General features: G+C 48.9%; 1 protein-coding gene across 1 annotated transcript; it reads right to left on the bottom strand.

The window, feature by feature from the left end:
* Positions 1 to 367: 367 nt before the first annotated feature.
* Positions 368 to 1658, bottom strand: LOC146205776 (uncharacterized). Its single transcript, XM_084586957.1, has one exon. The coding sequence runs from the start codon at positions 1617 to 1619 to the stop codon at positions 795 to 797; it is 825 nt and encodes a 274-aa protein (XP_084443083.1). The 5' UTR covers positions 1620 to 1658; the 3' UTR covers positions 368 to 794.
* Positions 1659 to 10058: the final 8400 nt, after the last annotated feature.

Raw genomic sequence — 10058 nt, 5'->3', positions numbered from 1 at the left:
GCTCCCCCTTCACACCTCCGCATGAAAAGCGAACATCCACTCCCCACAGCAAGGGGACAGAATCCTGTCTCCTTCCTTTTCCTGCCTAGCCTCTGCTGCATTGCCCACGGATCGGTTGGTAGCACCAGCTGAAAAATCAATCCAGCGAGCCCTATGGTACCTATGGCTTCAATCAGGTTGGAAAGGTCTATACACGCTGACATCTCCCCAAGGCAAGGGGTGCAATAACCATTTCGTTCCTTTTCTTGTCTAGCCTCTGCTGTACTGTAGCTCCCACCTCATGAGAACTGGTCGAACCGGTCCGTCGTGTAAATAACATGACCTCAAAGGCGAGTAGCCTGGCAGGCAAAATCATTTAGTTCCACTTCTGAACCGGTTTCGCTAAGTCAAGGGTTCGAGCACTGCCTTTATTCTCCCATTTAGAGTCGGCTCGGTATGCGCCGCAGCTAGCAGGACCTCCTGCACCACGCTGCAAAATACACAGCGACAAAAAAAAATGCAACTCGAAGTAGGGCGCCTACTAAGCCTTCCTTGGAAATCATATGAGGTAAGGAATTTCAGCTTGCAAACCAGTCGGAATTGGTTGGAAGATTTCCTTTTAGGGTTGCTGCCCCGTTTTTGCGTACAAAAGATCATACGCGGGTGGCGTGGCCACCACCCCTCTTTCCTTCTGTTTAGATTGCATTTTTTTTATTTGAACAAAATAAACCAGTAGCAAGAAACCTGTTCCAATACATGATCGTGACAGTGACAAAAGGAAAGGGGAAAGATGCTCTGTAGTCAGGAAGGGTGTCCTAGACGATTTCTCGGCTGTCTTCATTTTTAGTTTTTGCATTCAAAGGTCGCTTGAGTGAGCGAGTCATCTGTGCTTCGACAATGTAATGAGGTTCGCGAATTGGAAGGCCACGGCTTCTTCTTGGGTGCACGAGTTCTGGCAGCAAACAGTGCATATAAAATTTTTTGAGACGTGGCAACATCTCGTCCTCCCAAAACGATTCATGCCTGGAAATCACCTCAATACTCATGCCATTTTTGGTCCAGATTACAAACAAGCACTTCTGACGGCGAGCAATATTGAGCTGGCCTTGTACTTGGTACCAATAATTGCTGTTAGTCTTCAGCTGCAATCTTCCGTCCTTGTTTTCGACACAGCAGGTTATTTTTTTGGCGCGAACTCCTTCTAGTGGAGTAATGTCCCTCGCTGAGTAAGGACACTTGACTTCGACGAGGATGTCCTCCCCAATGAGTCCGTCAGGGGAAGCGCCAAGAAAGGGGTTTTCCTGGTCAACAAACAGGCCGCACTCTTTTACCACAACGTTGCATTCCTTCTCGATTTGCTTTAGTGCTAAGCACTCGTGGTCCTTTCCGTACCTTATGGCTTCAGATGTGATTTCTTTGTACAGGATATCGCCAACTGTCCGCCCACATCCCGTCGTTGCTTTCATTTTACACACAGCGCCAAACAGTGATGCTGTCAATCTCTTTCGCCTTTCCTGCTTCCATAGAGTGGATCCACTTTGCTTTGACGTTGCTCGCTGCAGGTCTTCAATGTTGTTTGGCGAGAGCGAAAGCGATTTCAGGAAGTCGTCCAAAGCAGTTGCAAAAGCATCGGGCTCCATGTCTGGTAGGCCGTAGTCGGCATCGGCACCAAGATGTAGCTCTTTTCTCTGCGCTGGCAGCGTGGCGTGGTTGACAGCTTCTTTTTCGGTAGCTTTCGCCTTGGATTCCTCTTGGAAAGTGATGCCTTCACAAATGATGCTGTACATCTTCCTAGCTGCCCTCCGGAAATCCTGCGCGCTATTTTTTCGTGGTATGTTCCTCGGCAGTTCACCGATAAAGACGCAGCAAGACACCTTGTCTTGTACGATCCTTTCATGGAATAATTAATCCGCTTTCCGCCTGCAAATTTTGCCACAACGGAGTTATAATGCTCGGCAGCATTATTGTCGACGTCCATTATCAGGGTCGCAGCGTTTGCAACCACTCTGCTCATGGCCACACAAATTTCTTCAAATATGCCTTTTTGAAGTATTTCAGGAAATATATTTTCTTCTCTCGCTTTGCCCCCGGAACAGAAGTAACCAGTGCAGTTGGCGTGGTCTCCAAACACATGATTTGGGCCCTCTACTTTTTCAGAAAACGATGCATCTTCAGAGCCTCTATTATTGCTGTTGCAACACCATGCCGCAGGCGCACAGCTGCTTGGAGAACAGAGTTTTTTACCTTCGGGGGAAGCTTTTCCAGCCGTTTCTTCTGTGCAATCTCTCTTATCTTTGAGGCATAGTTGCGAAGTATGTGGTTCCTGCACTCAATTTTTTCAACCCGCTGGTTTCCATATGGTGCTGCTGCTATGATAGAGCGGTAAGTGCTCGAATCACCATCAGCAATAAGTTTTGTGTACTTGATGCCATGCAGTTCAACCCTTTTCTTGAAGCCTTCAACCACAGTAGCTTGCCCCAACACAATGGATTGTTTTCCAGTATCCAAAGGCTAATATGGGGGAAGGTTCCCTTCAGGCGTTTTCAACTCTGTCAAAGATGATTCACACCTTTCTCTCTCCCTAGTCGAAACCAGCCCTGCTTAGTACTGCCTGCAAAGCATCCTCACCCTACCACTGTAAAGAGTAGTAAACCGGTTTCTTTTACGAGTTAACCTCCCTGCCTTTCCTCCTCATCTTCCTTCTCTTCGCACAAAAGATGGGATGGGGCATAGGCGACCCAAACTGGAAAAGGCTACAATGGTGCGCTACTGGAGGAAAGGGCCATTCTCTGGCCCCCACTCCGGTCCCCCAGGTTTGGCCGCATATCAACTGAAAGTTCTCCACTCTACTTTTTGTACGCGGAAGAAGTAACAGTTTCATGTCACGGTGTAATTTACACACCTGGACGGGGAATACAACTTTCCTCCCTTTTGTGGTGCTTAAGTGCTGCCATCTATCGACAAAAAAAGTTCGAATCTGAGTTGCCTTGCAGCTGGTGAGCCCTCTTAAACATTGTACGCCAGAATGCTATCCGTCACGGCTTCCCGCATTTTGCATGACTGGACAAAGTAAGCGCGCTTGATAGAGCCGGTCTGCCTCAAGGTGCTACATATATGCTCCGAAAGTTTTTAATAATATTTTTATTGGCTGCTCGCAAACCCATACAATTTTGCTGGTTCGTAATTTTCAATGGAAGAACGTGCATTGAGTGTTGTTGTTGTGAAACTATTAGCTGTGATCACAAGAATGTTCACGCGTCAGAGCACAACTGCAGCCGTGATTCAGCAAGCAGCCAAGTACGCTTATTTAATGGCCACGCAAAAAAAGGATGAAAATTACCAATCTCAGATAGAAAACCATTCTTGAGAGAGGTTTATGCCATAGCCATACACATCGCTCCACTGTTGAGTTGACGTTTCCAGCCCAGCTTGCTATCACTGGGGGCAGCAACTTAAAGATATCTTGCATAGCACCTCAGCATGGGCACGATCATTGTTTTTATAGATTAGCTGCAGGTATTGTGTACAGTGAGAAAGCGATGATGAAACCAAAAGTTTACACAGCTTGCTACTTCACCGGGCCTCTTCAGACTTCATCATCCTGTTAATAAAGGTGCGCGTAAGCTGACAAAGCTCGATTACTTCCTTTGCGGGGTATATCAAGACTCCATTGTCCTTGGTTTTCATCAACCTGTAACTGGTCCAGTTGACTATATTTCCTGCAACAGGCTCTTGCTCGACTGACATGTTGCCTCAAAATCATTACCAAATATCGCATAAATTAAGCAACAACCTGCTAGTGATAAACAAATGTTGGGGTTCTTAAGTCTCCTTGAGGAGCCTCGTTAGAGTGCCCGCACTTTGCTACCTGCTTATTCACCGTATCCCGTAATTGCTGCCTCTCTCTCATATCATTAGAATGCAGCCTTAAGCCACCGCATTATGTGAAATAGCACCCTACACATAGCTATATAAAGCCCCTCTTTACCGCAGCCGTACGAACGTGCCTTATAGGAGTATAGTGTGCCTGACTTGGGATCTAAGGGTCCTCCCGCTTTCAATAATTCCCATTTCACCCTTACATCTTATTGACTCTCTCTGGTTTGGCAGCTCCTGCCACATTGAACATGTCATGTGTTCTCATTGCGCCAAAGGTGTCTGGCCATATCACCAACTAAAGTGCCTCTTACCACAGAGGTTTTTTTCCGACTGTCCGCCGACAGAGCGGGCGCCGGATTTTCTGTGGAACGTGGCTTTTCGTTTTATCACATCGGCTCAAACAGTCTCAACAGTATAAACAAATGTTGTATGCACAGGCTCCTTTACTTGCAAGGCCACTCAGACAAGCGCGGCAAAATTTAGAACGAATTGCATGCTTATATTTAAAAAAAAACCTTAGTATCTTTCTGATATGTCCTCGCATCATAACCTGCGAGAAAAGCTTCTGGTGCTACCTCATCATGTTCATCTGCTTCACAACACATAGCTAAAAATCCTAGTTCACTGACCAGCTCCCTGGTAACTAAATAGGTTAAACAACGTGACGGGAGCACAGGAAAAGAGGACACAACTAGCGCGGTTATGCCGTCTTCTTCTCCTGTGTTCCCGTCGCGTTGTTTGCACGGTTAACCTATAATTAATCACCAACAAGTCCAATCTGCTGTCCCTTGTAGCAAATTAAATGGCAGCTGATAGGGCATTATGCTTCAGCATCTGGACTTTTTAACCGCAGCGCCGCTTTCATTTCAGAGGAAGCGAGTGCATTTCCACTCCTCACTGCTGTCTGCCTGAAGCGCGCTCAGCAGATAAAATTAGAGGGTCTCTTAGATGTCTCTTAAGCGCAGGACGGCGAAAGCCTACCCTTCTATCATTTGCCTCTCATCGTTTGCCACAGTTCGTCATTTCAAGTCGTCGTTTGATATTTTGATATATTGGTATTGGTATATATTGGTATATTGGTATATTTTGATATATTGATATTTTGATATATTTGATATCGTTTGATATATTGGTCGTTTCCCAGTCATGTTGAGTCTGCCTGTGTAGTCATTGTAGCCCTTACCACTCATAACTAAGCAGGTTACTCATTTAGAATGAGCAGTGGTCATACATGTCATCCTTTCACATATTGGTCATTTCGTAGTCATTAGCAGTAATGATGACTCATGCCTAGCTATTATAGTCATTACCACACATCGCTAAGCACTTGTACTCATTTCTAATCAATTGCGGTCATTACATGTCAGTTTGATATACAGGTCATTACAAATCATTTGAGTCATTATTAACCATTATTAGTCATTACCTCTATCAATGTCTATAACTTTTAATGATTGCCTATCACCATCAATCATTTTCATTCTTAATCTCCCTCCTTGCACGTCCGCTTTTGCGACTGACACACCAGTGCGAAAATGCGACGCGCAGATTACAGCCACAGCTTCTGCGCACAGATTTTAGCTCCATGAGCCTAGAACGGCTTTCGCCTTAATAAACAAACGCATCCCGTCTCAACGCTAACGTGCTTGCACACGAGCACACAAAAAAGTTTGCGTTTACCGCAGACACGAGGCGAACGCGTCCAGAAAGGAAGCAATCCGCCCGCTCAGGGCCGGCGACCCCGGCGGCGACGTGTTCCCGAACAGTGGCGCCCTCAGTTGAAATAGCGGGCGCAACTGTAAACTCCCCAAGGACGCGCTTGCCCATTGACGGCGGCGCGACGCAGCAGGCCGCACCCAGTGCGCTTCCATCGAGCGGCCGTGCCATTGGCTCACCATGAGAATAAAGGGAGAGATGCACGCCAGCCAGCTCTCTATATAGCGAGGCTCGTCACTTGAAGAGACCGGAATTTGTTTCCCCTCCTTTGTTCCGGTCATCCACGTTTTGGCGAGACCTGGTAATTGCTGCCGCGTGACGAACTTGCCTGCGGCCGGCCGGTGCCAGGTGCGATGGCGTCTCACCGGCGCGCTCATAGCCAGACGATCCCCCCCCCCCCCCCCCCCCTTCCGCGCTCTGGCTTGGGAGGGGTCGGTGGCACGTGCTTCCAGTCTCGATCCGATCCGACGCGGCGGCCTCCGCAGCTCGCCCGATCACAATAGTTCGTCCGCCGCCAGGTAGAGGCCTCAAAAGGGGCTACACCTGATCGGTGTCCTCCAAAGAGGCCGCATCAGCTGGGCTGGTCTCCGGTTCCCTCTTTCATTAGATGCCTGCAGTCCACGGCAATGCAAGAACACCACCACCTCCTGAGCTGTGCCAGGTAACCTCCCCTTTCTGCTCACTCTATGGGCGTCCGGCGGAGAGAGCTGCTGACCAAACCTACGCGGGCGATTCATTCACGCCACTCTGCAATTTTGGATCAAATTTTGGTGACAAATAAAGACCGCAGCTGCCGTCGCGATCTCCGGACAACGGATGATAACATGAATATCGAGTAATAAACCTACATCATGAAACTACACTAGGCACATGCTAACCTCAAATGATCACGTGCTGTTAAAAAAAAATTCTGAAAGGGATATGGGCAAGAAAGTTAGACCCCTTTGAGCATAAAAAGGTGTATTCAGAGGAGCGCTTGGAAGCTATCACTTTGCATAGCGAAAAAAGCCTCGGCTGAGGCCGTCAGCATTCCCATTGTCCTTTCCCTTACGGTAGCGCACTTCAAAATTATGCTCGTGTAGGGCGATACTCCAGCGCAGCAAACGGCCGTTTTTTCAGAGATGTGTTCCGGAGACATGTCAGTGGACAGTGGTCCGTCTTAATTATGAATCGGGAGCCGGCCAAATAGCACTGAATCCTTTGCGTAGCCCACACTAAACAAGCGCACTCCTCTGAGGCGCGTATGCTTCTCGCGCCGTGAGCTTCCGGCTTACGAACGATACGGGGTGTTACTCCCCATTCTCATGGTGCTGGTTCAAAACAGCCCCCATGCCCCTCTTACTCGCGTCGCACTGAGCAATGAAGCTGCGGTCATAGGAAGGAGCCCTCAGCACGGGGCGGCTGGTCAGCGCTTTCTTTAACGCGAGGAAAGCTTGTTCCTTGTTGGCATTCCAGTTCACCTTATCAGGTTCGCCTTTCCTCAAACTGTCCGTGAGCGAACTCGCCATCTCCGAATATCCCGGTATATAGTGCTGATAGTATCCAGCCAACCCGAGAAAGGCGCGTATGTCGGTCTTTGTAGCGGGCCTGGGATAATCGCGTATGGCAGCTATCTTTGCGTCCAGCGGCCTGCGGTAGCCCCTCCCGATAACGTGACCAAGGTACTCAACCTCTGCCTTTCCAAGCTGACACTTCTCTGAACGGACTGTCAACCCTGCCTCTCGCAGCCGGGTTAAAATATCACACAAGTGACGCAGGTGATCCTCCTAGCTATCGGAAGATACTGCAATGTCGTCGAGGTAGAGTAGCGCGCATGCTTCCGTTCCTGACAACACTCGATTCATCAGCCGCGAGAAGCAAAACGGCGCGTTTTTGAGCCCGAAGCTCATTACGACGGTCGAAAAGTGCCGAGGGGTGAGATAAAGGCCGCGTACCGACTTAGCCTTTCTGTTAAGGGGACCTGCCAGTAGCCACGGTGCTAGTCGAGAGTCTATACATACTGGGCCCTGCTGACCGTTTCCACCCGCTCCAGGTTACGAAGTTGGTCTCGCGTGACGGCATTTAACCTTCGGTAGTCAATGCAGGGCCGTGGCTATTTTCTGGGCACTTCTACTAGCATGATGGCCGGGGGAGGTGTATTCGCTTTCCGCCAGCACAATAACACCGAGATCAAGCATGCGTCTTATCTCGTTATTAAGAATTTCTTTCTGCCTCGGCGAGACGCGATACGGTCTGGAGCGAATAGTCTCCTCAGAAGTGAGCTGAATGTCATGCTCTACTAAGGGTGTTTTTCCCGGCGTATCCGTGAAGATTTCCTCGAAGTCTGAAAATAGCTAGCCGCTGGAGGTCCTCCTTTTGTGGCTCGCTGAGATCTGAATCACCACGTATCCTCTCGAGAATTCCAGTGAAAGAGGTTGTACCCCTACCGGGAAACACAAAATCGGGCTCTACTTCTTCGGGTGCATTCAAGGCTAGCTAGACGACCGCCTCCCTTTGTCGATAGGGCTTCATGAGGTTGCAGTGGTAAAGTTTTACCTCTTTTCGTCTGCTGGGCATCTTTACCGCATAGTTGGTTTCCGAAATTTTATCCACAACCTCTGCTGACCCCTCCCACTGCACATTAAGTTTGTCTGTTAGGATGCGGCCAGCAGCATTACCTTGTCTCCTGCCGAAAACGATCGCTGCCGCGCTTCTCAGTCGTAGTAGAGTTTAGCTTTCTGCTGGGCCGATCTCATGTTAGCTTCGACAAGCTCTCTGCATGACTGAAGCCGTTCTAGAAGCTGAAGTACATATTCGAGAACGGTGGGGTCGTCGCCCTGGCCCTCCCAGGATTCACGCAGCATGTGAAGGGGGGACCTGAGCGATCAGCCGTATACCAGTTCAGCTGGGCTAAACCCGGTGGCCTCATGCGGTACGGAGCGCAGCGCAAACATGGTAGCCGGCAAACACGCTTCCCAGTCTTGGCGATGTTCGTAGCACAATGCTCTGAGGACTCTTTTGAGCACCGAATGCCACGTCTCTACTTTGTTATTCTAAGGATGTCTTACAAGAGCTGTGCAGTATGCGAATCCCGCATTTCTCTAGAAGGGTGCTAGTGAGCGCACTCGTAAAAACATTGCCTTGGTCGATTTGCAGCACGGCGGGGAAACCCACCCTAGACAACACCTGCAATAGGCCGTCTACAATTCCTACCGAGTTCAGCTCCTTCAGGGGAATCGCCTCAGGAAACTTCGTCGCTGGGTAGATGATCATTAGGATACAGCGATAGCCCGAAGCGGTCAGAGGTAGTGGACTGACAACATCCACCACAAGGAGCCGGAACGGCTCGTTGATCAGTGGCACAAGTTTAATAAGCGCCTTCTGTTTATCATGTGATTTTCCCACCCTTTGACAATGTGTCACACGTCTGTACAAACCTTTCAACATCCTTAAAACATCTTGGCCAATAAAATTCTCTCAACAGCAAAGCATTTGTTTGCTTGATGCCGAGATGACCGGACCAGCCGCTTTCGTGACACAGCTTTAGGGTAGTTGTCCTATATTTTTGTGGCACCACTAGCTGGTCGTAGTGCACACCTTGGCGTCGTTTGTACTGCCTGTGGATTATTCCTGCACGCTCCTTCAGAACAATGTCCCTTTTCACCAATACTTCACGGACTTGACACTTGAAATTTTCGAGAGTGTCATCGCTCGCCTGTTCAGCCTCTATGTCATCTCGGTGCACCCTCATATGCTCAGGGAAGCCGTCCAATTGGGGAGGCAACGGAGAGGTTTGAAATTCCTTACTGGACTCACTAGGCGGCTCAGAAGGCGTCACATTCTCGAAAGGAACCGCCGCGGCATCTACGTCAGGACTTCCCTTGCAGAGTGCATGCTCTTCACCTTCACCCGCATTATCTAACTGGGCTGCGATTTCGTGTGCTTTAAACGTGTAAGCGCGTGCACGGAACGACCCCCGTAACTCAAGCCCCTTTTCTTTACTTCGTCCTCTGAGCGGTTAGAAAAGAAATAGGGACACTGCTCTGGCAAGGTCACTGACACTGCCGCCTATGTATGCAGTACTAAACGGGCCCTCAATTTTAACGCGTATAACCGGCAGGCAAACGCAGTCTTGCTGCACCACCTGTCTGACCCACGCGCACTCGCCAGTGAAATCCTGCGGGGAAACGAGCGCGGGGTGCACCACGTCCATTGTGGCGGCGGAATAGCGCAGAACATCCGCAAAAAAATCCAATAGAAAACTAATAGCCTATCAGATTATTGATATTGGTTTTATAGGTCTGCCAGAGTATTGGTCTTATGGGTATCCTAGCCTATTGGTTTTACAGGTCTGCTGGAGTATTGGTTTTATAGGTCAATTGTTTACTGGTCGTATAGGTCATGGTTTTATCGGTCCTATGGCATCTGATAAAACTGATAGGTCTGTAATGCTTGTACACCCATAGCTGTCAATAATCTGATAGACCTACAAAACCAGTAGGCTT

Source organism: Amblyomma maculatum, chromosome 1 (assembly GCF_055883805.1).
Source record: "Amblyomma maculatum isolate TAMU_Amacu chromosome 1, ASM5588380v1, whole genome shotgun sequence".
Lineage (NCBI taxonomy): Eukaryota > Metazoa > Arthropoda > Arachnida > Ixodida > Ixodidae > Amblyomma > Amblyomma maculatum.
The sequence above is the reverse complement of the archived record's forward strand: the minus strand, read 5'-3'. Positions and strand labels throughout refer to the sequence as shown.